Source organism: Gymnogyps californianus, chromosome 2, assembly GCF_018139145.2.
Source record: "Gymnogyps californianus isolate 813 chromosome 2, ASM1813914v2, whole genome shotgun sequence".
NCBI classification, from domain to species: Eukaryota; Metazoa; Chordata; class Aves; order Accipitriformes; family Cathartidae; genus Gymnogyps; species Gymnogyps californianus.
This window is the reverse complement of record NC_059472.1, coordinates 79291323-79316885: the sequence shown is the minus strand read 5'-3', so window position 1 is coordinate 79316885 and position 25563 is coordinate 79291323. Positions and strand designations below refer to the sequence as shown.

General features: G+C 39.3%; 1 protein-coding gene across 1 annotated transcript in view; it reads left to right on the top strand.

The window, feature by feature from the left end:
* DAP (death associated protein) overlaps window positions 1-24806 on the top strand; it is a 57397-nt gene extending 32591 nt beyond the window's left edge. Inside the window, exons 3-4 of the mRNA XM_050892650.1 lie at window positions 18668-18710; window positions 21936-24806. Coding sequence (XP_050748607.1) covers window positions 18668-18710; window positions 21936-22055 — 163 coding nt within the window. The 3' untranslated portion in view covers window positions 22056-24806. The remainder of the gene's footprint in view (window positions 1-18667; window positions 18711-21935) is intronic.
* Window positions 24807-25563: the final 757 nt, after the last annotated feature.

Genomic DNA, 25563 nt, shown 5'->3' with positions numbered 1-25563 from the left:
CAGTTTACAAGTTAATTTCCATGAGACTTGACTAAGATGCTGCTGAGTCACAAGTTCACCAGTCTTCTGTTAAGTTTTTAATGTCTCTTAATCCACACAGTTTCTGTGAAGATGAACAGTGTCAACTGTAGAGGCCCATGCTTCCCTATTTGTTTACCTTCCAGGAATTTTACATGGATCTTCCCCAGGCAGTTTCAGGAGCTCAAGGTTTATCTAGATCTTATATCAGTGATACAGTACTTTTTTAGTGTTACATGTACCCCTTACTTCAAATATGTCTCCATATAGTAATTCCTGAAGTTACCGTACCCCGAAGTCCCTCATCTGTTAGATGAGGATATTAGAATGGTTGAATTGTTTTACACAGAAGTTGAGTTCATAAATGCAAGGAAGGAGGAAATTGAATTCTGTTGTGCAAATAGCACTATGTAAAAACTATTTTTGTAGATAATAACTTTTAAGACCTTATCTATATCAAAAGTTTCTTTAGCGAGGCAAATGTAATACTGCTGAAATTCGCTATTCTACTGCTTTTCGTAGAGCAATGTACATAGTTAATTCTAAACCATAAAAAGGTAAATGTGGATATCATGATGACTTCGTGAGTTCATAGTTCTGTAATTCTTTGGTGTGTATTGCAGAATAATCACTGCATAATCTGATGTATATGTCTCAACTTAAAGTTTTGATTGCTCTATATAGAACTGTATTTGACACTTTAAAGATTCAGGTAAGTTAAAAGCTAAATGAAAATAAAATCTTTTGAAGAAGAAAATATCTTATTCATAATTTTGACATGTCAGTCCCACCCTTACAGTACCTTTTTTGTTTTCTTGAAGCACCTAAGAGCAACTCTTAGAGTAAGAATTTTATTTCTTTCAACAAAGGAAAGAAGAAAATTCCCAATGTTTATAAGCACTTCAAAAAAGGCAGTCAGGAGGAGCCAGGGAACTACAGGCTGGTCAGCCTCACCTCAGTCCCTGGGAAGGTGATAGAGCAGCTAATCCTGGAAAACATTTCCAGGCACTAGAAGGACAAGAAAGTGACAGGAATAGTCAGCATGGATTCACCAAAGGGAAGTCATGCTTGACGAACGTGATAAACTTCTGTGATGAAAATATCGGCTTGGTAGATGAGGGGAGACCCTTGGATATTGTCTACCTAGTATTCAGTAAGGCTTTCAATGCTGTCTACCATAAGATCTTGATAGAGAGGATATGATGAAGTATGGGCTGGATGAGCAGACAGCGAGGTCGATTAAAAACTGGCTGAATGGCCAGGCCCAGAGAGTGGTGATCAGTGGCACGAAGTCTACTTGAAGGCCAGTAATTAGCAGTGTACACCTGGGATCAGTACTGGGTCTGGTCCAATCCTGTTCAACATCTTCATTAATGATCTGGGTGGTGGGGCAGAGTGTACCCACAGCAAGTTTGCAGATGACACCAAACTGGGAGGAGTGGCTGATATGCCAGAGGATTGTGTCCAGTTCTGGGCACTTCAGTACAAGAGAGTTGGAACTACTGGAGAGAGTCCAGTCAGTGAAGGGCCACAAAGATGATGAAGAGACTGGAGCATCTCTCCTATGAAGAGAGGTTGAAAGAACTGGGAATGTTTAGCCTGGAGAAGAGAAGGCTCGGGGAGAGCTTATCAATATGTGTAAATACCTGAAGGGAGGATGCAAAGAAGAGGGAGCCAGGCTATTTTCAGTGTTGCCCAGTGACAGGACCAGAGGCAATGAGAACAAACTGAAACACCAGAGATTCCCTCTGAACATCAGGAAACACTTGGGTTTTTTTACTCTGAGGGTGACCGAGCACTGGCACAGGTTGCCCAGAGAGGCTGTGGAGTCTCGATCCTTGGGAGATACTTAAAAGCTGCCTGGACATGGTCCTGGGCAGCCAGCTCTAGGTGGCCCAGCTTGAGCAGGGGCTTGGACCAGATGACCTCCAGAGGTCCCTGCCAACCTCAACTATTCTGTGGTTCTGTTGTGGACTGCTCTGTAATTACAGGTCTGTAATTTGTTTTATTAGTTCTTTCAGTGTTGTTTGTCTTTTAGACTTGGCTCTTCTAGTTCTCAAAAATAAGCAGGATCATTGAAGACAGTTTTGTTTTATGAACTCTGTGAATAGTATGTCCAGGGAATAGGTTAGGAATGAGTGTTTCCAATACTCTGAGCAGACTTAAAAGACTTAGATTAAAGGAATGATACAATCTAAGACAGCAATTTTAAATCAATCTAAAGTGTAGTGGCATACCTTTAGTAAGAGTGGTCTTAGAGGAAGCACTTGTCCTTTGTGCCACTGTCCGGGAGGAGCCACCCAAGTAGCACATACTAGATACTAGAGACTGGATGATCCAGGAGAGCCACCTAGCCTTTTCAGAGTGACACCTTACGCAGGCATCCCCAGATGTTACAAATTGGGCTGATGGGACAACGGGGAACCACCTCTTGGTTATCTCTACAACTTTACTGGTCCAAACTGTCTGATCTGAGTTCTGCAACAGACTGCCAGTGTCAGATGAGTGCATTTTGTGTGCAGAAAATATATATATATGCAGTGACGTGCTCCACAAAGGAAGAAAAAGCCAGTCATCTTCAGAGTGAAACAACTGCCATGGGCATTTGAACCTCCAGAGATAGCCTGCCCTGAGCGCTGAACCAGTGCATCACTGTAGTGAGGAGAGTGTTATCTGTGGCTTGGTGTCTGTTTATGGGCACCGCTAACAGAGCCTAAGCTGCAGTCAGATAAATCACTAGGGAAGATACTGAAGTGCAGGTCCAGGGACAACGTCACATTAGCAATGGTGTTTGAGTTGGCCTCTGCTTGCATTGCCTGTTCTGTACTTAAAAGGACTATGATCTTTTGGGCTGTCAAGTCCACATTTTGCACAATATTGTATTTCCTTATCATTACAACCAAATTGTTTATAGACAAATATCGGTTAGCTATTGAAAACTACACTATATAGATTAAAAACCAAGATCGTTTGTGAGGTGGTGGACAACCAGCTCTTTTGCTTTGTCCCATTTAATCTGTGCATTCATGCTCAAATTCTTTTCACATTTTCCCCAGGGATTATATCAGATGTTTCCCTTTTGTCATACTTCTTTGACAGTGGTTATGCAGACTAAGTTACACATTCTACTGAAAATTCAGAAGTGGTTTCTCAAGTGCAAGTACCCTACTTGATACTCTTCACTCAGTTTTCAGAGGTACAGTGTTTCTGTTTAAATGAAGTGAAATTGTGAATGCCTAACCACTTTGGAAATTGCGGCAGGGTATATTAATGAAAATACCCAGACTTCAGGTTTACAAACTGCTTTTGAAACTGTTGCATTATGTACACAATAGCTGAGATACTGAATAGGTTTTCCTTAGATTTTCCAAGGACATAAACAGCACCAAATTACACCTTCACATTGCTATGTTAATATTTTGATCTGATCCAAAACCTGACCTACCTGAAATAATTACAAGCCTTCCTGAAGTTATAAATATGCATTTCCATTAAAAAACCACCACTGAATAGTCACACCTGTCAGCCTGGTTTAAGTTTTTAATTAATTTGTTTCTCAAGATTACTATACCTAAAAGAAATGGTAACAGCTGATCAAATTGCTTCATATGCCAAGAGTGACAGTGAGATAACACTAAGTGAAATCAAAATGAGACTTTCTGAACATTGATTGGTTGATGAGAAAGTTATGAGAGGCTGCTTGCCAGTCTGAGAGACCTAGAGAAAGACAGACAGGAATTACTTCAGGGTGGACTTTCTTAATACTGAATTGGCTTAGCTCATGTTTTCTGTAGTGTTTCCATTCTGCGTTAACACCCTACTGTTACTTGAAGCTCTGCAAAGTGAATGCAGACTAAAATCGGCATGACTTCTGTTACTTCCATGGATGGTCATAGCTCCCCCTTTGACATGATGCTAGGTATATAATTTCTATCACACATCATGGTTGTACCATGCCAGCACAGAGCAGATCCAGAGAGTGGGCAATTTCCCATGCGTGTTTTTTCTGCTGTGGACAGTTGTGGGCTTCCTATTTCAAATGCTCAAGTCATAACCTTTTGATTCATAAAAGATTGAGGATCTCCAGTGGTCTATATAGAAACTAGGGTCCTGGAAATAGCAGAGGTACCAGAACTCATACGTAGATGCCTGGTGGTTCATTACTGCTGATAGCTTATCAGTGCTTTTCATAGGAGTTACAAATCTGTCTTTTGGTGCTCTCTTTCAAGAGAATGAGAGTGCTCCTTGTCTCTGCACACAAAACACTTGGATCATTTCTCCATGTGACATCAATAAAATGTGTCAGGGGGAATTGCATACATGCGACTGTAGTTAGCCCACCCACACAGAAAAGGGGGAGGATAATATTTGTGCACCAGTGTTGTCTCCCTTTGTACGCTTAACAAGGTCATAGCCGAGCTCTCTGTCTGGATGAGGTGGTAAGCCCGTGGCAACATGCCCATTACTGATACCCTGCAGTATCTACATCAAAGCACTTCATGGGCAAATCGATAGCATTTTTACAATGTCTTTTCATGTGCTTTCTCTAGTATTACTGTTGTCTACAAAACAAGATACCTAGTTCTTGTAACATGAAGCGTGTCCCTGGATGTCTCTTCTGCCCTGTCATCTAGGCCTGTCACAGGAGCTTACCCTTCCACTGTGTTTTAGGAAATTTTTGCTGATACTTATTCAGCAGTACTGCCATTTCCTTCCTTTTTTCCCTCTCCTTTTCCCATGGTTTCCCTCCTCTTGCCTCTACAGTTGCCTCTCCTACTATACTTCTGCTGAGTACTCAGAAAATTCTTGAACTGTCTGTCCTTGGAAAGAATGGGGCCTTCTCTTCTTAATTCCACTCACAGATCAAGTAGCATGATTGCACCGTGTTTTTTCTGATCTGTGGATTGTGCTATTATCCTCTCTGTGTTGCATCAGGAAACGTTACTGTTCTTCACAGCAGAGCTTCATGGCAAAGCTTGCTTTTCTCGCTTAAAGCTCCTGTACACTTTTTTACTTTCTACTTCTCTTGATGTGTTACAGTTATGAATGAGGATTGCTGCTGTAAAATTTGTGGAAATTTCTTTCTTTGCAACTGAAAGTAGGTAGAAGAGATCCCGCTGATAGAGAAAAATGAAATTAAACTTCAGTTTGCAGCTGGCTATTATGTTGCAGCAATAGCATTGCTGTCATCTGGGTGCCTAGGGTATGTCTCCATGGACTTCTATATAAAGATTTTAAATAAATATGACAGGAGCCCAATACCCTTCTGTCAATTTTAATGTCATAGCAGCAAGTGTTCAGAGCGAGTATACACAAGAGGTCTGTCTTCTCTCTTGAAAGTGCAGGTTAATAATAGGAATGCCACATTGGTTAATACAAAGTTTTGCCATAAATATAGAGCATGAAAATTAGAAAATGGTTTGGCCTTTTGATAAATCAAGGACGTTCTCTTTACACCTGCTCTTTTTGCCTTTTTCATGGTGATAAACTCAGAATGAATGGGTAGGTGTTTGACATGAAGAGAGTGTGCAAACTTGTTTGCTGGTCAAAAGTTTACACATATCAGTTTATAAAATGTGGTTTCAGGAAATAATGTGAAAGGAGGATTATAAGTGAATACAAGTACAAGCAGTAAATGTATCAGGCATTAATTTGGCTTCTTGTGTTCTTATTTTGAGTTCTTAAGCAGAACTATCTGCTTGTGACCAAAAACCTATAGTAATCCATGTGATTGGTTTTTATCAGCCCCCATCAGAGACTAGATATTCATTGGACCACAGCTTTATTTGTCTGGGAGCAGCCTGAATTGTAGTCCAGCCTCACCACTTGATTTGCACCTACCATGTGGTAGATGCTCTGGGAATCACTATGAGACTGAGGAGAAGTGACCACAGATAGACACCATTTCCCAAAATACATTATCATTACTTTGAGCTTTGTTGCTTTCCTGACCTTTGCTATTTTATGTGTCAGAATTTTGTCTCATCTGAATAAAAAATTCAAATAATATCTCTAATTTTCAGTTAAATGAAAACTTGGAATTTTTTTTTGGTGCCCAATTTTTGAGGTTTATCTGTATTCCAAGTTATCGAACCAGAATTTAGAGCCTTAATGGAGTGAGAGACCTTTCTCAGATACATGTATTTCTATCAGTATGATTTCTACTCTCTCTGTCTCTCACTGTTCACACTCTTTCATGGTGTATTTTCCTGATGCGAGCAGGTTAACCATTTGAATCCTTTCTTGGTATTCTTTGACTTAGCAATCTCAGGCCAGTATATCTTCAATTTTCTCCCTAAGTCTTTGATTAAAAAAAGAAGAAAGTTAAGATCCAAAATGGTGCAGTTCCTCTAAAGTATTTTTAAGACTTCTCGTTTGCAGAGGTTTTCAGCTGCTTTTAAGATCATGTGAATTCAGAAGAGTTCAGCTGAATCAGGCAGTGCATCATCTTACACTCCAGCCTGCAGCAAAAATTGGTTGCTATGAGTTCCAAATTCCTGATCTTCTCTATTTACATGTGAAGTGATTATGCTGTAAGTTACAGAGATGTTTTCTCAGGAAAGCACCGGCTTTGGAGGTACATTATCCAAAGTCATTGCTCCTTAGAAAATAAACAATTTGGTGATTAACTTGCCATTGTGTACAGTTAATGTGTTGTTATTAAAAACAATCAAAAAACCTCTTGGTTTGGGAACTAGCCCTCGGGGGCTAAGAGGCTGTTAGAGGTAGCTAGAGGTGGAGAGGATGGAGAGGACAGGATCATTACCTCCCCTGTGCCCTCTGCCAAAAAGTACCGTTAAAAATTTCGTCTGGTTCCTCCCTCTGCAGATTTTGAGCTCTCTCTAACCACTTGCTTTTGTAATGAAAACTAAATGGCGATGTGTTTTATACTGAATTCTTAAAATAAAGAGTCAGCATTACACAGATGTTTAGCTGTACATCCCAGCAGATTGGGGAGTCTTAACGGTGGGAAGGGAAATAAGAAAATGTCGTGGAAGCAAGAGATAAATAATGGGAAATACATTTTTGTAGTGGAATTGTCTCATACTTACAAAATGTTTCTTCAAAATGTGAAAATTTGAAAAGAATAAGCTGTCAGTAAGCCATACCACATTATGAAAAGTCATGCAGTATAGTGTTTACAAATGTTCACACCTGGTTGTGTGTATGATAGAAGGTGCACTTACTGTGACAATTACTATTTCCACTTCTTAATTGTTTGAAAATCTGATTGCGGCGTCATACATTTTCATTAATTTTCACACTTACGTACTGGGACTCCATTACTCTGTTGAACTACATAGAGTAAAAATGACCTTCTGAATCAGGAGAGATCTCTGCATTTGCATGTTAATAGACTTCTACAATAAGTATATCCTAGTTCATTAGCAAATAAAAATCTATTAAATAAAATGTTTATATATCCAAGTGTACACAGGATGACCAGAAATGGCTTTTTGAAGCATACAGAGGAATTGAGGACTCTTTAGAAAAAAATTTTTTTGCTAATCTAACCTAAAGTGGTACTTTGATAGGTAGACTTTATTTTTGAAATTAGTACATTTTACTTATGCCCATTGTCCCTAATTTCAAAGGTGAGTAGGCTAATGATTTCTTAAGTCAACTCCCATTATTGTATTGTCACTTGTTATAACATCCAGACAGTGGCCAGAGGTACTACCACTAGGCAGTTGTTTTGGAAAAACTCTGTTCTTGCTGAGGACACCCTTCAGCTAGAACTACAGAAACATAACTTTAGGCAGCACTCTAGCAGAACTGTCCCACCAGGTAGTGGATAAAGTAAAATGAGTAATTTTTAGTGTCTTTTTTCTTTTCTGTTGTGCTCTGTACAGAAATGACCAGTATAAAACACTAGTACAAACTACCAGTATGAAGTACCAACAGTATTGCTGCTCTTTAATAAATGTAAACTCAGCTGAGACTGTATGTTTGTTTTGTTTTCATTCCTCAGAGAGACTGATCTATTTGTCCCGTAGAAGCAAAGTGAAGAAGCAAAGCTATGTGTGTATCACAAACAGAAAAAAATGTAATCTAACCCTGTTCTGTATGGTAGAAGATAATGTTGCCAAGTGGTTAGCTGCCATCTTGCAGGTGCTATAGTACTTCTTTAAGGAAATGAACTGCTTTAGCTATTATTAAAGCAATTAAAAGCCATTCAAACAAAGGGAGCACCAGGACCTGACAGATCTAACAGACTGAACTAGAAAATTAGCAGTCGTTTTTGTTAGATTAACAGAAAAATCACTAGTGGTATTGACATTCAGGAGTTTGTAGTTGCTTTAAGATTTCTACATCCCATTGAAGTGAATGGGTACTAATATAGAACTATGCTCAGATTTAACAGCACATTGATCTGTTACCCATTTGCATTGTCATGGCTTTTATTATCACTTAAAGCTAGACATTTATTTCACACTGAGTGAAAGCTTACCATCTAAGAACTCCTCTTGAAATCCTTCAGATTGTAATGCTTTGAATCCCATTGCTATTGATTCCTTCAAGGTCATTTTTCGTGTATTTTCTCAGTACCAAGTTCCCGTCCCATTGACAGTGGAAGTTTTGCAGATGATTGTAGTAATATCTGATGTCGGCCTTCTAGATTAAACTCTTAAGACAAATATGGAAGGAAGAAACAGCCTGTTCTGATTGTGTTCAGGTGACTGGATGTTTCTAGATGGAGAATGAAGATGCTGCCTTTTCGACCTCCACAGCTCAGCAGCAGGCATAGTAATGGTAATAAAGGAATGAAGTGGTTGCTTTGGCTCAGGTCAATGGAGGTCAGTTTCTCTGTGGAGAAATTAAATTTCTCCAAGTCGATTTAAACAAAGGTGCACCCTTGTCTGAATCCCTTTTAGAGAACTTTGTTCCTTGTCTTTTGTCACATTAAAAACCTAGCTGGGCTAAGTTTATTGGGGTTGGGGGGTTTCTTACTATTAAAAGTAAGCTGTTAAGTTGAAAACATTTTTTACTTCTGTCTTCTGTTGCTCCTTTATGAGCTCTAAACATAAGATTGCATACTTAAAGAATGTTTTCTATGTCTGAATTAAGAGAAATTCCAGGTTCCAGGATTTACTGGTCTCTTATTCCTATGACAAGATTTATGCCTCTAGAAATGCCACTTGCCACAGGAGAATAGGGAGAATTGTGTCAGTAAGTTTGGCAGGGTTTGAACTAAAGCAAGTTCCTGGCCAGTACAGCCAGCTCACACAATCTTCAGCATGGGATCTGATACTACCAGAGTGTCTTCATGACCTTCCACAACGCCCTTCGTTGTGCTCGGAGCTTTCCCAGGACTTGCCTATTGAAATGGGCAAGAACTTCATCACGGTCTGTTCTGCTGTGGGCGGAGCTGTGAATAGCCACAGAAGTGCAAAAATGCTCATGTTAGTCTCAATTTGCTGTGGAGAGCTTCACACTGCAGAATGGAAACCATGCAGAATGCATGGTGTAAAATTGGGTTGAGAAGACTCCTCACAATACTGCTGTGGCTGTGGAAGGTGATGTAGTATTTATGCATGTGCAGACACATGCATGCACATTTGACTTTGTGTTTGCAGTGTAGTTTGGGGTAATAAGAAACGATATGGCAATTGTTCAAGCAGTAGCAGAGTGAAAGGTGCACATCTACTGAATGATTAATGGCTTGAGACACCAGAAAGCAAGATTCAGGTACAAACTCTAACAGGAAAGATTGGGAAATCCTGGGCACTGCTGTGTGTCTCTGAGACAAACACAGATTCACCTGGGCAGGAGTGAGAAGATTTTCACCTTCTCATTAGCTTCTACCTTCTGTGTCTCCTTCATTGCACTGACATTGTGTATTCCTAGTACAGTGTCACGCCGTTTTTCCAGTTCCCCTCCATCTTTCATCTGCTGGGAGATGGAGGAGCTACAGCAGTGCCGCAACTGGCTAATGTGTCTCTGTAGCTGAGACACGGCAGTGCAGGCCCACGGTCGTGATACTCCCAGTATGGAAGTGTGTTACTGTCATGGCAACATGCACAGGGATATACTTCAGCACTTGACCTCTCTCTCCTTTGCACCATGGTCTTCGCTGGCCATTTTGCAAATGCTTAAGGTCTACCGTACTTCATTCCTTATTTTAGAGTTTCCTTTGAGTTGTGTCACCTTTTAAGTACTGCTTGCTTTATGTCAGTTTTCATAGCTCTCATTTTTCCACAGTTAAGTGGCTACAGATATTAAGTGGGCTAATGCTGCAGTCAGTGCCTGTGAGAAGTTTGTCATTGATGTTCACTAAGAGCTAATGTAGATCCTGCGATAACAGGGTTGAACCCTAATAAATGAACCAGCAGTTGGAGAATTACGGACTATTTCTAAATCCTCTGAGTCTATAGAAAAGGTGAAATACTTAAATCTTCATTTCGTGATCAGAAGAAGGCATGAAAGAGAAATTTACTCTCTGATAGCAATGTCATGTACAACAATATAGATAAGAGATGGTGGATATCTTTCTTAAATAATTTTCTTTTATGGCTAACACATGCACTAAAAACAAGGATGAATGAGAGGCTGGTGAGATTAATCAGGCCATATGCTGCAATACGTTGACAGTGAATGTAAGAACAATGAATGTCTATCAGTTGCTATTAAATATAATGGCCAGTGATTTACCACCTCATTAAAAGATCAGGACACCCAATTTGCTTGTATGTGAATAGCAAAACAAATAGTCATTAAAATTTCCTGATAGAGCATTGAGTTATTCCTTCAAACTTGCATTAATTTTGCTTGCATAGGAGGAGGAACAATTCAGCAGAGCAGAAGCTATCTCATGGGGTATATCGGGGCACAGACTAATACACGGGGACAAGAAAATTGTTTTCCAAAAGTAGTATCTGTAGGTTTGTGTATGAATTTGTGTGTGTGTGTGTATATGTACTGCATTTCATCAAGACTTGGCATAAATGGGAGGTATTGCTTTTTACTTGGTTTAGTATTTGCTGCAGCACCTGGATTTCTTTGAGGTTGTTCTCTACTTACTGTACACAATACTCAGAGGTTCAACAGTGCCATCCTGTGGGTGATCTTAAAAGTTTGAAAGCTATGGCAGATAAATAAATGACCTCAACAGGATAAAGTATCATAGAATATCAGATAATGTATGTCCCTGTGCAATCAGCTAGAATATTTCCCTCTGGTAGTCAGTCAGACTAATTACTACTTCTCTGTCCAGAAAATTAATAACCTGAATGTATTATAACCAATGGGAAAGTATTTCAGACAAGCTGATGAGCAGTGTGCTTGTTAGTTTTACTCTGTTGCTGAAGAATGTGTTTTTAATCATCTCAGTGTGTTTTTAATCATCTTGGAATTTATTTTCACAGACAATGCCAAAATCAAAGGCAACTATGTAAATTCAAATAAGCACCCCTATAAAGAAGTATCTGGACATCTTTAAAAGAGGCGTTAGACTGAAACTAAGACTAGTTAGCTTTCATGTTTCATAACCAGAAAATACGAATCCCCAAGCAACCTTGACGATTAAGCTGGATGGTTTGAACAACTGGCCAAAATGCTTTTAATTCCAGAAAGATAAAGGTAGGATTAAAGTCTGAAGTTCTGTTGACTGAAGATGAAATTCTGCCTATAATATTTGGAGGACTTTCTGTTCATGGAGTGAATATCGTGCCAGGACAGGGTAGAAAATAGCAAAACTTGCTCTAATTAGGGAACAGTTGGGGGATCAATGGGTAACTGCAGATCATACTATTTCATATATGTTTTTTATTTTGCTTGCCTAAGCAGCTTGTTAGGGAGAGTAAATGATATGTTTGTTTGGAAATGAACAAGGAAATAAAGGGCAAGCTGCTCAGTAGAAGGTTCTGCTCATTTTTCAAGTCCCTGCTGTTTTGGGGTGCTGGAGGGGCAAGGTGCGTGCTGTCTGCACCCTGCCTTTGCCTGGTGGTTCAGGGAGTTGGGCGCAGCTCCGGGTTCTGCGTAGGTGCCTCTTCGGTTCACGGCCTGTTGCAGGAATTTCTCCTTCCCTTTCTGCAGCTAGAGGCCAACTGTGAGTTGCAGACATGCCACTGGATGATTTGATTAAAGAAAGGAAACACTGAATTACAAACTCCACCATTGCTCTTTGGTAGTTAAAAATTATGACATGATTTGTGGTTCCTAAGTGTTTGAAAAACATGTCATGCTATTATTTATATCTTTCATATGTCTGTTGGCCAGGCTCACTTAAACAGCAAAAGATGATAGCCAGTGGTAAGACATACCATTGATTCGCACGAGTATGAAAAGACAAATATGAATCATTCCCATTTAGAAGACTAGTTTAATGTAGTTTTAATGTATTTAACTTTTTTACCTATTTTGACAAAAAAATCTTCTACCCTAACAAAAGCCTTGCATCTGTGTAGTTCTGCGCTTTTAAAAATAGGCTAACCTGTTTTAAATGTTGGCATAATGGGAATCTTGAGACTGTGCTTATACCCTCGTTTATAGTACATAGATGAACTTTGGATGAATCAGATGTATTGGGAAAATAATCTCTTACGATATTTAATTGAAGGCAGAAAGGGTAGTGATCTGTCAAAGTTTAACCTCTGCACAGAAGAGATTTCTTTGTAGTCCTGATCAGTTTAAGGGGGACTTGAGCCCTGGAGCATCAGCATTCATATAACTTTTACACATTTCTATCCTAACTGATGTGAATGGGTTTGCATCATATAAATGTCTAATTCTGGTTTTGAATCTCACTAAACTCTTGATCTTGATGTTGCCTTATTTTCAGGAGGTTCTGCATTTAATTCTATGGTATTTTAAAGGTATCTGCTATTATTAGTTTTAAATCTATGTCGTCTTCTTTCTTCAAGTGTCACTTTCTACTTATACTATAAAGAAGGTAAATGGGAACAATATTCTCCACTCTTTTGTATACTGTATGCAAATAGTTCTTAGCTCTTTCCTCATATAGAAGGTTCTCCATGCTCTCTCAGCTATTTTTTCCATCTTTATTTCTGCTCTAATTCTTATGGTGTTCCTGGACTGAATATAGTATTTTAAATGAGGTATACTGTGAGGTACTATTTTTACCATTGCTTTTTCTCATTCTTTATTTGTCTTAGCATGTTGTTTTGATTTTTCTGATCACCAGTGAACATGGAGCACTAGCCTTCTACACCGGCTGGCTGCAGTAAGACCTATTTCCCATTTCAGGGGCTTTTATAGTTCATGTGGAAAGGAATGATGCATATGTGTGGTTCTGTTTCCTGGTTTGTCAACTCTAAACGTAGGCTTTTGTTCTGGATCACACTGTGAGCAATGCTCATAGTCCTTCCTGCAGATTGGATCTGCCATTCAACCTGCCACTGGAAACCAGCATCAGATTCAGATCCATCCCATCAGGTAACGGTGCAGTAGGCAATTCAGATGCTGCAAACAGGAGAGTGGCTGCAGGCATTCATCCCCCGCGTGGCTGTGGGAACGTGCTACGCTCCTGCCTGCATTTGGGGCCACTCTTAAACAGCTGTGAATCTATGTAATCTATATATATATACATGCATAGCCTCTGTACATGTGTATGCGCATACACTGCATATATAGAGAGATACAGTTAATAACTATAAAATTCCCTGTTAACTTAGAAAACTAATTTATTCAGTTTGTCTGTTTTAAATGGAGTTGGATAAATACTCATCTGCCCTATGTATGTTCTGTGGCCTGGTGGAGATTTCACAGTAATTCCAATGTCACTGTGTCTTCACAGTATGTCTGTCAGACTTCAGTTCAACCAATCCCTCTAAGGTGAAGGCATAAGATTTAGTATTATTGATGCCTCATTTCATCTAGTTAATGATCTTTTCAAGTACTCCGTCTTCTTTGTGATTTACTTGCAATGTCAGATAAAGATCTTAAGCTAAGTAGTATGAAATAATAAAAATCTTTCTTTTATTTGAATACAATCAGGGTAAATGAATCCAGTAGAGAGTCTGATGTTTAACAGGTGCGGTTCTTAGCAGCATCGCACATGTAAAATCAGGCTAAGTTCTTTGAACACTCAGACCTTAACAGATGTGTTCTTTTTCTCCATATGTTATAATAAAATAAGGATTTGCTCTGAAAGTATTGACTGTCCTGGTTTCAGCTGGGATAGAGCTAATTTTCTTCTTAGTAGCTGGTACAGTGCTGTGTGTTGGATTTAGTGTGAGAATAATGTTGGTAACACGCTGATGTTTTAGTTGTTGCTAAGTAGCGCTTATCTTAAGCCAAGGACTTTTCAGTTTCCCATGCTCTGCCAGCAAGCAGGTGTGCAAGAAGCTGGGAGGGAGCAGAGCCGGGGCAGCTGACCTGAACTAGCCAAAGGGGTATTCCATACCATAGAATGTCATGCCCAGTATACAAACAGGGGGGAGTTGGCCGGGAGGGGCGGATCAGTGCTCAGGCATTGGTCAGCGGGTGGTAAGCAATTGCACTGTGCATCACTTATATTCTCTTGGTTGTTATTTCTCCCTCTTTTTGTTATATTCCTTTTCATTACAATTATTATTATTATATTATTATTTTTATTTTATTTTAGTTATTAAACTGTTCTTATCTCAACCCATGAGTTTTACTTTTTTACCGATTCTCTTCCCCATCCCACAGGGAGCGGGGAGGAGTGAGGGAACGGCTGCATGGTGCTTAGCTGCTGGCTGGGCTTAAACCACGACATTGACACACACACTAAGCGGTCTTGGCAAACATGCCATTGTATTCCTTACACAATATCGGCTGTGGCTATTACTTAACTTTAAACAAATGTGTGCATTAAGTAGCTGTAAAGCACATATATGTATAAACAAAACCAGCTTTTGTCAGAAAGTAATATTTTTTTGCTTTCTTGTCTACTCATGCCTAGACAAAGGAATGCTGCATCTTCAAAACAACATCTGTCAAACTGATTTTCATCAGATTAAGTATACCCTCAAAGCAACTATCACAGCTTACAAAATACTGGAAATGTAGGTTGTGCTTTGCATAAAACACTAATAGAATTTAAAGCGCTTGAAAGTGTTTTACAAATGTAGTGATGATAGCCTGTGCATATTCTCCATTTTTGTTTCTATTTTCGGTAGGTTCTGGGGAAAGATAATGAGTGATGTTGCAACACTGCAATCCCAGTAGATGTCCCAGAGTGCAATTATGGAGTTACAGTCCTGGCAGCTAATCTCAGTCTGCAAAAGCCAATGGTTTGACAGTCTGGCAGTGGAGATTGAATTTATTGCGAAGAAGTTCATCTGTAGAAAGATTTCTCTCATTAAGAATGAAATTAAAGCATGAATCAGTGACTGATTATCCAGGCCTTTCTCTGATCCATTGAATTCTTCATTAGTATAGATGTGTGATTATATATGCTCTGGCCTGATTCTGGTTCTATAGATCATCAAAGATAACTGATAATATTAAATTTTTAAAGATCTTTTTCTGGGACAATGTAATCTGGTAAAAATGGGGGGAAAGCCAGTGGCTTTAACATAGAACATAAATACAGACGCACTCAATCATTCACGTTTCTGGCCAGCTTTCTGTCTTTTTCCCTGCTAGGGAATAATTAATGCATGAAAATGAGCTTCCTAATAGGCTGCTGTGTCTTCCATAGGAGCGAAGCATTTTGCCTTTGTAATCAGTTAAGTAGAGAGGTGAAGCCTTATTACAGTGTGTGCCCAGAGCTGAGTGTGGGAACTCAGGTCAGCCAGAAAGGAATGCCAGGATTTCTGTAAAAGATCTTTGTGGGTGGAGGGTAGAGGCGCTTGAGCTGGAAGCTAGGGCAGCGTTCCCATTAGTTCTTCTGTTTAAAAGTTGGAAATCTAGCATAAAGCAAGAAGAGTCCAGTCAAAAATCCATGGAGAGGACAAACAAGGGTGAAAGTCAAGGACAAATCTGTTCCAGCTGCATCTGGGTGTAGATACATTTTTGGAACTCTGATTTCCCATTAGGTGGTTCCCTATGTGTCAATGAATTGCCCTGTGCTATCCTAAAGTGTTCCACATGAACCCTAGGCAAGTTAGTGTGAGGTGTTTTGGTGCCTGCCACACACCCGTGGGATAGTCCTATTTAGTGTCCTATTCCTAAGGCAGTGCAACTACAGGCAGTCACAGAACCAACTGCATACAAACAAGGCTAAATATGTTATTTCATGATAGAGTTCAAGATAAATGCTTTATATCTGAAGGATATAGTTTTTACCAGGAAAACGGTATTGCTGATTTTTGTCTTCTTTATAAAGATATGCTAGCTACTTCTGCAGTACTACCTGAAACATAAACCTCAGACTGGATTTTAGCTTAACTGAATATGAAAATGATCTTTATAGGATCCTAGTTCCTTAGACGAAAGAACATACAACTAAGTAAAAATAAGTACAGAAATGTACCAAATATTCTAACTGTATCCAGCTCTATTGCGTAGCCAGGGAACTTAGCACTTGCAAGCTTGGGTCCTTTGAATATTAATAGCATGACATTTTGAACAGGAGACCAGGGTTTCTGAGAAGATTTTTGCAATTTGCAGCGGCAAAAGCTGTGTTTGAAACAACCATTACGTAAGAGATTGCTTCTGGTTGTCTTTTTTGGCCAAAACCATGGAGCATTTAACTTGTTTTTAAAGCAAGAAGTAAGAAACACACAGCAGGTAACACACTGTGATGGTGGGCAGACAAGCCGTAGCATGTTCAGCAAATACAGGCTCTGTCTGGAAATTTTGATTTGAATTTCATGCATCATCCAAGCATAGTGAACATTGAAAGGTCGTGATAAGAATATAAGAAAAAATGCATCTAATTTTAATTTCTCACTATCCAATATTGTTAATAATGCAATGTCAAACAAGTAACTGTTTCTCTGAGTGTGACTAAGGCCAGATTCCATGTATAGTTAAAGAATAACTTGCCACACATTTTTTTTCCATTTACTGTTCATTTCCTTTATAACGTCATGGTGTTAGTTTATGAATAGTACCTTGAGCCATTGCAGTACATCTGTGTTTTCTTAGTTACTTCTTTGAGTTTGTTACTCAGCATCCAGGAAATCTCATGCAGACTGTAACATACTAATTGGCTCAGTACAATTAGGATAAAAGTGTTTTGCTATTGGTCTTTGCTTGTTATTAGTTTATACTAACAGAAAATTAGATTGAAGAAGTCTAATATAGCTATCAAAATATTCTTTCTTATTGCAGGAAATATCACTGGTACTTTTAAATGGAGGTATTTTAGAGCAGAACTTCCTTCCTTTCTCCCTTTTTCTAATCCTGTCTTTCTCTTTCTGACTTTCTGAAAATTTCTAAAGGGATGATGAGTCTTGTTAAGTAACTAGAGTGTTCAGAGACCGTGTAGCGATACCATGACTTAAACAGGGCTTAGGCAATATTTATTAGACCATTATATCAAGGTCTAATACTGTGCTGCTTGTTACCTTAACTTCACATAACATCATATTAATAAATCTTTATAAGCTGTGTAGTTGTAAAGTGCATCATCATAATCAGTATCATTCCTCTAATAAATCATTTGATTTGTGTTTGCTTTGTGTTGTTCCAACCTTGTCAGCCATAACATCACAGGGTAGGGACCTTCTCATGGTCCAAGTTAATGAACCACCTGCTCTGAGTCCTTGGTTATGGACATGCTCAGAGGGAGGCACAACTTTACCTCTGCACTCTCCTTCCCTTTGCAATGCCTCAGGTTACATGGTTTTCTTACAGAAGTATTACCTCTATTGTGGAGATTTTCTGGAGCTCCTGGTCTTCATCCTTCTGCAGACTCCATGCAGATGTATGGTTTTACTTGCCCAGGAGACCACTGAAGTTGCTGAGTATTTATAATTTAGACACTGTGGCAATGCCCACCCCCAGGGTGAACTGTTAGACGTGGCTGCACTTCAGCCTCCATGTCGAGGTGGTCAGTTCAGTAGATCAGTGGCGCAGGGAAACTGATAGCTCGTGCTGGCCAAGCTTCAGAGTCGAATTCTAGCTGTGGAGAGTCTGTTCCTGTTGGCATGGATGGAGGTCTGCAAATGAAAAAGCAGGGCAGCCTTTGCTTTATGTTTTTTAACATTTGTATTATTGCAGACATGATTCTCTTTCTGGGTAATAGAGTAGATAAGTATCTGCTTGAAAATCTGTGATTTAAAGTACTGAGTGTTGTTTTTTCTGAGACTCAGAATCCTAATCCATTTGATGGACAGATATAAACTTGAATTTTATTTTATTCTCCATCACAGCAGTAGGTTTAGTCCAACTACAGTTTTCATTGTTGCAGTACAAATATACTAAGCCTAAAGTACTGCTGGCAGCTTATATATAAAATTTGAGGATTAAGAAACCAATGCAAACAAACAAAGACACTCAGCTTTAAGTAAGGAACAGAGAGTTGTTGGACTAGCCTTTTACTGCTGTCACAATTAATGTGAAGTAATAGCAGCCAAAACCTACAGGTCTGTTCTGGGCTGCAGTAAGTACTAGTAAGGCAGTAGTCATTTGAAGAGGAAATTTGTCTTGTCTGTTTGAAACATTCATTAATTGCCAAAAATGCCACTTTTTTTTTTTACATTGTATGTGTGATGTACTTTCCATTTTTACCTTCTAAATAATTTGTACAAATAATCCTTCTTATTTTTTTCAGCCCACCTAAACCAACGGTGTTCATCTCTGGTGTCATTGCTAGGGTAAGATTATCATTAAATTTCTTTCAATCATAGAAAAATTATTGTAGGCTTTTCTGAATTATCACTGATCAGAGCAAAATTAATCTTTTTCATTCCCCTGCCTCTTTTATGAGAAGAGGCTTTATGTTTTGTATATTTGTGTAAGTCTCTTTGAGCATTCTTTTTTGGTTTTGTGTGAAATTGAAATTATTTATTGAAATTACTTCCACCGTTTTACTTTGACTTTTAGCACTTTAAGTTTATTGGATGTTCTTTTCATATCTGAGCTAGATATTACTGCATTCATTTCCTTTGAAAGCGGTTGCATGTTAAGTCTGCTGCTATAGCTTGATCTGTGATGAGGAGCAACACTCCTGCCTGTAAGGATGCGTGTTTGAAGATACGTGTTTCAGCTGCCATATGTGCCTTGAGGTACTTGGGATTCAAGGCGTTGTTCCCTGGATTTTAACAGCAGGCAAGACCTGGAAATCCATAAGCTAAATCATTGGTATTAACTAGCCATTAATCGTATGATCAGTAATTCATGCCTTGTGCATTGTGGCAGGGTTTTTATCATGGCTTTACATGATGGGTACCTTCATCATGATGGCCCCACATCACTGGGGTGTGTAATGTGGTTTACTGTAAGATGCTGTGGTTGTGTCAGATCACGCAGGTGGAAAGAGCAAGCTGATGCTATTTTCCCTAGCCCATAAGGGTAGTGGACAGGCACTGCTGTATTTCCTGGACCTCCATCTGCACCAAGGCGGATACCTATTTAGGCATTTAGATGCATAATTACTTCTAACTAATTATTGCGTTAGTGTTTAGTAATTTTGATAGCACTTTAACAGTTGTAGGGTAGTGATATTTTTTTGAGTGACTTAGGAAATCTCAGACATAAAAAACACAGGCCCCTAGTTTAGTAGGCATGCAAAAGATTCAAAATGGAAAGAAACTATTTTCTTAATTTTGTAACTCAGCTCTTCTTTAGCTAATCAGTTACTTGATAGAGTACTATACTTATCCTCAGTAAGCTGTCAGCTACAGGTTTATTTATTAACCTATGAAGAACGGAATTGTTCTATCATTTTCTGAGACTTTGTAGCTCCCAAACATGTATCAAAATTTCTTCTCTATGTGATAAACAAAACCTAGCAATGTTTTTTTGAACCCAGAGTAATTTTTCAATTCTATTTTAAAGTTTCCTGGTATATAATAGTTCTCATCAGTGTCAAGTGGAGGTTTATATACTGTGACCTGTCCTGTTTAATGTCTTTATCAGACAGAAGGCTCCTCATCAGGTTTGTGGATGGCACCAAATTGAGAGGAACAGTTAATAAGTTTGAGGGCAGGGCTGCTACTCGGAGGGACCTGGGGAGGCTGGAAGAATGGCAGGCAGCAGCTGGACATGAGCCAGCTGCAATGCAAGACAGCAAGAAAGCCAACAGCATCCTGGGCTGCATTAACGGGAAAGTAGCTGGTAGATCGAAGGAAGGGATTATCCCCCTCTGCTGAGCACGCTTGGGACCACATATGGAATAGTTCATCCAGGTTTGGACACCCCAGTGTATGAAAGGTGTTGATAAACCAGAGCAAGTTCACTGGAGGGCCACTAAGGTGGTCAGGGAGCTGGAGCACGTGCCCTGGGAGGAGAGGCTGAGGGAACAGGCCTTGTTTAGCATGGAGAAGAGATGGTTTCGGGAGGACCTAACAGCAGCCTTCCCACATGTACAAGGAAGTTATCAAGAAGATGGAGCCAGGCTGCTTGGAGTGGTGCGTGGCAGGCAGACAAGAGACAACAGACGCAAATTGAACTGGAAGGGCCTGACTAGACATAAAAAAATAAACTTTTTCACTGTGAGGACATTCAGGCAGTGGAGCAGGTTGCCTGGAGGGGCTATTCAGTCTCTGTCCTTTGAGGTTTTCAAGACCAGACTGCATAAAAACCTTGAGTAAGTTGGTCTGATCTCACAGCTAGCTCTGCTTTGAGCAGGAGGTTGGGCTAGAGACATCCTGAGGTCCCTTCCAACCTGCATTATTCTACGACACTTGGATTCTGAGATAGGCATTTCCTGCTAACGTTTACAGACTGACTCTGTCATCTGCTCAACCGTTACAGTAGCCACAAGTCATAGAAGAGCTGCATTCACATCACCCGTTTGAGACAACAAGGTGTGAGGGGTCAGAGAAGTATGGAAAAGGCAAAGAGCAGCATCAGGGGGAAAGAAGGTAGGAAATGTCAAGTCTGAGGAGATCTTTGAAAATTGGAAGCAACTTGGAGTAGAGAAAAAAATGAAAAAATGTAAGGAGTTAACCTAGTGATCAAGATTAAAAAAAAAAAAGTCAGAACAGAAAGGAAGAATTTGGAGTAGATTGAAATGGGGTCAGGTGTGAAACAGGCCATCTGAGACATCACCTTTGTACAAAATACCTCTGTGTAAGGTTGTCACCCCATGAGCCGATGGAATGCAGGGAGTTTCTGGCTTATGATATGTTTGTCTCCGTTTCTAAAGAGGGAGGTTGTGGTGCTATTCTCCTCCCCCTGTCACTGAGCACTGGTGGTAGTCGTTTCCCATTGCTTTTTGAAAACCTCATGGGACTGACCCTAGAAATGACGGTTGTAAATAGGTGGCGTGAGGGTTACACCTGAACCGAGCCTGCCCAACAGCAGCACGTGAGAACTAACACTAGCAGACCTGGTTAAAGGAGCATGTTAAACTTAAAATCCAGCCACCCCTAAGATTTGAGTCAAAAGTAGTTTTAGATCCTGCCTTTCTTTCTACAGAACTGGCATGCCTACAGTAGGTTTTCTTGTGCAGGTAGTTTTTCATACTGCCTTACCTTATTTGTAAAATAGTCTCCTCGTTCTGATTTCTTTGTGAAAGCCAAACAGGTCAAGGAGATCTGACCGTACAGAGCCAGTGAAAGTGACTTAGCACGAGCAGCTATTAAGCACTGAAGATAGGAATGTTGTGGGGTTTGGTTTTTTTTTTTCCCTGTGAGTCACTTCAAGATACCATGTTCTTGGATGGTTGTGCAATTGGAAGAGGTGAAACTTGCGTAAGAGAAATTTTGAAGTTGGCTAAAAGAATGGCAAGATAGGATGTGTACAGGGGGACTTCAGAGTAACATGCAACACTGTTTTCCATCTGCTTTTCACGTTTTTAAGAACTTGCATCCACTTGAACTGGAAAGTATATTTTTAAGATTTCTTAAATTTTTCCTGGTGTTTTCTTTGAACAGGGTGATAAGGACTTCCCTCCAGCTGCAGCTCAGGTGGCTCATCAGAAACCACATCCTTCTGTGGAAAAGCTTCCTCACCCACAACATGTCAAACAGCACATCCACCAGCCTCGCAAGTGACCTCTCCATCAAAATCTCAGCCAAACTGCCGTCAGTGAATAAGTTTTTGAGAGAAGACGAAAACCCTTTAGGATTCACACTGTCAAATTAGTAAAATTGACCTCTAAAATAATATGCTGTTTCTTTTACTTTAATTCTCAAGGGTTAATAAGAATGAAGACATTGTTCAGTTGTTATCCCAGATGGAAAATTCTGTATTAAGTATTTGCTGATCAGGGGTGGGTTTTTTATAAGATTTTCTTATTGCCAAGATAAAACTTTAGTATGAACAATATGATTAATGAGCTTAAAACTTGTGCTTTTAGTTGTGGCATCGCAATAGCAGATAGTTAATGTAGTTTTTATGCTAAGCCGGTAAGGAAGAATAGCCCTTTTGTACTGGTACCTTTACTATCTGGAGGGAGTTTGTTGTGTGTGTTGAGACAGAAATCCGTGGTTTTCTTGACTATGTAGAACCCTTGCAGTCTTCAGTATTCTATGGTGCTACACCCCAGTGACTGTGCCTTCTGATTTCAACTAGTGAGATGATAAAAGGGCCCAAAAACATTCTCAAGTGGGCAGAAATCCAGCTGAATCTTCTTTACATCCCTTTGCACTCGCACAGTCTTGCTGAGGTTCTTCCATTTGGAGGTCTGTGGGTTTGGAGAGGGGAGAGAAATCAGAGTTACAAGAACACTGCTGCTGTAGGCAACTGATTTGTGATCTCATGGGTCTCACTGGGGGCTGTATTTTTATGAGGTGATAATTTCTCCATTCTAATAACAAGCTGGAGGAGCTCAGGACCCTCCAAAATTGAACTTAAACTGGCAAAAAATCTGTTTTCTTTTTTAACTTACAGTTTGAGATCACTGTTTGAAATTAAGAGATGCCATTAGTAAATGTGTTTAACTTTATGACCCAACCTTTGCTGTGCATCATAATTTTTCCTAGTCTTCTTACTGTGAATAAGGACAGTAGTGATACGAGGAAATAAAAAAGTTACTTTTCAAATAGAGCAATCAGATTAGTTTTGGCCACATAATTAAATCTTTTGATTGCACAGTTCAAAGTCACTTAGTTCTGTCATTTTCCTTCTGGAACTCATCTCTCTAAAACCCAGGAAAGTAATTTTTTAAACATTCCACTTACATTTTTAAAGTGTACTTCTGTTTTTAACTGACTACAAATACAGTACAGCCTTTAGTACCCTCTAGGTTTAATAAAACTTCTAATAATATCAAAAAAGTGGGTACCGGAGCTAGTACTGCAAACATTCACCTGGCAAATCAGTGAAAGTTTGGGGTCACTTGGGGCTTTGCTAGTTCATTTATGTTTAAAATCAAATAGTATAGAACACCAGTGAGGAGAGTTTTAAAAATATTATTTTTTTAAATTTCTGCAGATGAAATAATTATTCACTGAGTAGCTGATTTAAAGCAACAACAACAACAAAGTCATGTGAAATATGGCCTGTTTCACAAGTGGAGTAACTCACTTCATGTGGGTGAGAGGGACCTGGCATTTCCATCTTTTCATAGGCTTGAAATGGAAGTGATGTTTTGCAAAGGATATGCATGGATATATTTATTCTACACCCAAGGAAGGAAGTACAATCTGTATATGCAGTCCTTATTTTCAGTTTAATTAGATAACCGTACTTGCCTTAAGGAATGAGCATTGTTTATAAGAATTATTCTGTATTAGAATATGCATAATTTTTAAAATATGCTTTCTGTTTCTGATGTCGGTACGTCTGAGGCCTTGTTCATAGCCACTCATGAGTGTACATGTGATTCACGCATGAGTAACTCATTCGTAAGGGTAGCATTGTTGAGCCTCGTGGAATGTCTGCATGAGGTAATTTGCTGGCAGGAACGTTTGCAGATTCAGGGCAGAAAGCGGTGGCCTCTTGTTGATGGTGCAGCCAGTAGCTGTCAGTGTGCTGCGTCAGCAATGAAGCAGATCATCACAGCCGCTTAGTACTGGTAGCTGCTGGCTTGAGAGTGAGCTGAATGGGATTCAGCTCTCCTAAGCTTGTGCCTACATCTGAAGTAGTGTCTAGACTCCAGCTGTAGTCAGGGGTGATGTAGTCAAGACGGTAGAGTTTAGGTATGGCATCTTTGACCAAATGGAAGTGTCTTTCAAGATGAGCTGGATCACTCTCGACTCCATTGACTGCAGTGGAAAACTAAACGTACCTCGGAGTAGGAGCACACGATTGGGTGGGGCTGGGTACCTCTACTCTGTGTCTAGTAATAGCTGGTAGAAATGTTTCTGAAAGCAACACCACATTTTCATTCTAATACTAAAAGTTAGGAACATGGATGCTTTTGAATTATGAACTACTGCTCCTGGTTGTTAATGCAATATATACAGCATATATAGACAATACCTGAATTTTGTCTTTGATTACTTAGATGGATATGTAAGTTTGTACAATGGAGTATGACTCTCAAGATAGCTTTAGTGGCTTTTAGAGTGCAGGAATTCTTATATGGTTAGAAAATGTCTCTGTATGAAAGCATATTGTATATTGTTGGAAGGTATCCATGTTTATACATGGGTGTCCTTACGAAAGCATTACCTTGCCCAAAATAAAGAATCATAACTGGTGATCTGGATTGCCTACTGATGGTTATTGATACTTTTAAAATATGTTACCATAACATACAAGCACAGGAGATGTTCAGATGTTACCTTCAAATGATTGCAAAAGAAATTTTCTGTAATTGTCAACGTGGCAATAATGCAACAATAAAGCATGAAGTTGTATATTGGGCTCTTTTGTCTGTAAGTACAATGTAAATCAGCAGGGCGTGGTTTTGTGGGGTTTATGAGATTTTTATTACAGAATGCTGCATGACTAATCAACATTTTATAGATAGTGAAATTTACTAGGAAGTTTTATGACACAGCGGATGAGCTGTTTTGCATAGTCCAGTCTCATTTAAAATAAAAACTAGATGCTACCAGCTAGAATGGCAGTTGCTATTTTCCACTATGAAATTGGAGATCCTCACTCGATCTTTGTGAAGCTATAGAATCTAAGCCTGGTAATAAATCAGTATGGTAAAGGAAATGAAATTTAACATTTTCCATTGCTTTTCAAGTTCTAATCTTCTTTCAGAAAAAGAAAGTATTGTAATCAGAAGAGGTGGCAAGCTTCTCATAAAACTGCAGGTAACGTTACATAGTGCATGCCATAACATAAGTGATTCACAAAAGAGTTTGGAGAAATGGCCGCAGTGTTTCTGGAAGCTATCTGATACTTTGGGCATCCTATATTTAGTATATGTGTAGTGTGTATGTTATACAACAAATATATGTGATACAGTGCAGATATGATAGATTTACTGCCCTGAGACTGTTGCAATGTTACATCCTTAGACTCTGCACTCACATAATCATTTAGGTTGGAAAAGATCTTTGAGATCATCAAGTCCAACCATTAACCTAACACTGCCAAGTCCACCACTAAACCATGTCCTTAAGCACCGCATCTACACATCTTTTAAATACCTCCAGGGAT